The sequence below is a fragment of the Austrofundulus limnaeus genome, unplaced genomic scaffold, assembly GCF_001266775.1.
Source record: "Austrofundulus limnaeus strain Quisiro unplaced genomic scaffold, Austrofundulus_limnaeus-1.0 Scaffold119, whole genome shotgun sequence".
Lineage (NCBI taxonomy): Eukaryota > Metazoa > Chordata > Actinopteri > Cyprinodontiformes > Rivulidae > Austrofundulus > Austrofundulus limnaeus.
In genome coordinates, this window is record NW_013952521.1 from 1,442,712 (window position 1) to 1,444,312 (window position 1,601).

At 45.4% G+C, this 1,601-nt stretch overlaps 1 protein-coding gene across 6 annotated transcripts in view; it reads left to right on the forward strand.

Moving 5' to 3' along the window:
- exoc7 (exocyst complex component 7) overlaps positions 1–1,601 on the forward strand; it is a 24,316-nt gene that overhangs the window by 1,490 nt on the left and 21,225 nt on the right. For all 6 annotated transcript variants that reach the window (XM_014014864.1, XM_014014858.1, XM_014014860.1 and 3 more), the window contains exons 3-5: positions 703–887; positions 957–1,062; positions 1,143–1,365. In XM_014014864.1, the coding sequence (XP_013870318.1) occupies positions 703–887; positions 957–1,062; positions 1,143–1,365 (514 nt within the window). The remainder of the gene's footprint in view (positions 1–702; positions 888–956; positions 1,063–1,142; positions 1,366–1,601) is intronic.

Here is a 1,601-nt window from a genome sequence, read left to right on the forward strand (position 1 = left end):
TTGCTAATGTTGCTAATGCTGGTAACACTGCTAATTTTGCTAATGCTGCTAATGTTGCTAATGCTGCCAACACTGTTAATGTTGTTAATGCTGCTAACTCTGCTGATGCTGCTAACGTTGCTAATGCTGCCAACACTGCTAATGGTGCTAATGTTGCTAATGTTGCCATCACTGCTAATGTTGCTAACACTGCTAATGTTGCTAATGCTGCCAACACTGCTAATGTTGCTAATGCTGCCAACATTGCTAATGTTGCTAATGCTGCCAACACTGTTAATGTTGTTAATGGTGCTAATGCTGTCATCACTGCTAATGTTGCTAACACCGCTAATGTTGCTAATGCTGCTAACACTGCTAATGCTGCTGATGCTGCTAACACCGCTAATGTTGCTAATGCTGCTAACACTGCTAATGCTGCTAATGTCACTAATGCTGCCATCACTGCTAATGTTGCTAACACTGTTAATGTTGCTAATGCTACTAATGCTGCTAATAATGTTAATGCTGCTAACGCTGCTAATGTTGCTAATGCTGCTAATATTGCTAATGCTGCTAACGCTGCTAATGTTGCTAATGCTGCTGACGCTGCTGAAGATGGCATTTAAAATGTAAATTCAAAATGTAATCGTTGAAAACAGTATGGGTGGTACCTGTGGTCCTGAAGCCGGTTTGACGTCTTTCTTCTCGTTGTTTTCCTGAAAGGTTTCCATTCTGTCATCGTTCGAGAGCCGCCTGATGCAGCTGGAGAACTCCATCATCCCGGTCCACAAGCAGACGGAGAACCTGCAGCGTCTGCAGGAGAACGTGGACAAAACCCTGTCCTGCATGGACCACGTCATCAGCTACTACCACGTGGCCAAAGACACGGACCGGATCATCCGGGAGGGGTGAGGACCAGCTCTGGGTTCGGACGTTGAACTGGTTTTGCATGGTGACCCTCTTGTTCTTGTTCTCAGACCTGCAGGCAGACTGGACGAGTATCTCGCTTGTATCGCAAAGATTCAGAAAGCCGTGGAATATTTTCAGGACAACAACCCCGACAGTCCTGAGCTCAACACCGTGGTACGGTTCTGGTCTGCTGGTCGTTTGTGTGGATCTGGAACAGTCAGCTGATCGTGTTCTCTTTTTGAAATTTCCTGCAGAAAGCGCGTTTTGAGAAAGGCAAAGAGCTGCTGGAGGCCGAGTTTCGTAGCCTCCTGACCCGCTACAGTAAACCCGTCCCTCCCATCCTCATCCTGGACACCATCAGTGTGGACGAGGACATGGAGCTGCAGGAGGAGGTGGTTCTGGAACATCTGCCCGAAGCCGTGCTGCAGGACATCATCTGCATCTCTGGCTGGCTGGTGGAATACGGACGCAACCAAGGTACGACTGCCTGTGATTCTTACAGCCAAGCTGGGATGTAATTAATGCAAATCTCATAAACTCATATTTAATTCACAGTGGAGCCCAGAAAATATAACAAATGTTTCAAATAAGAAAACAAATGTTTCAACTAAGAAAACTAAAGTTTTCAACCAAGAAAACCAAAGTTTTCAACCAAGAAAACCAAAGTTTTCAACCAAGAAAACCAAAGTTTTCAACCAAGAAAACCAAAGTTT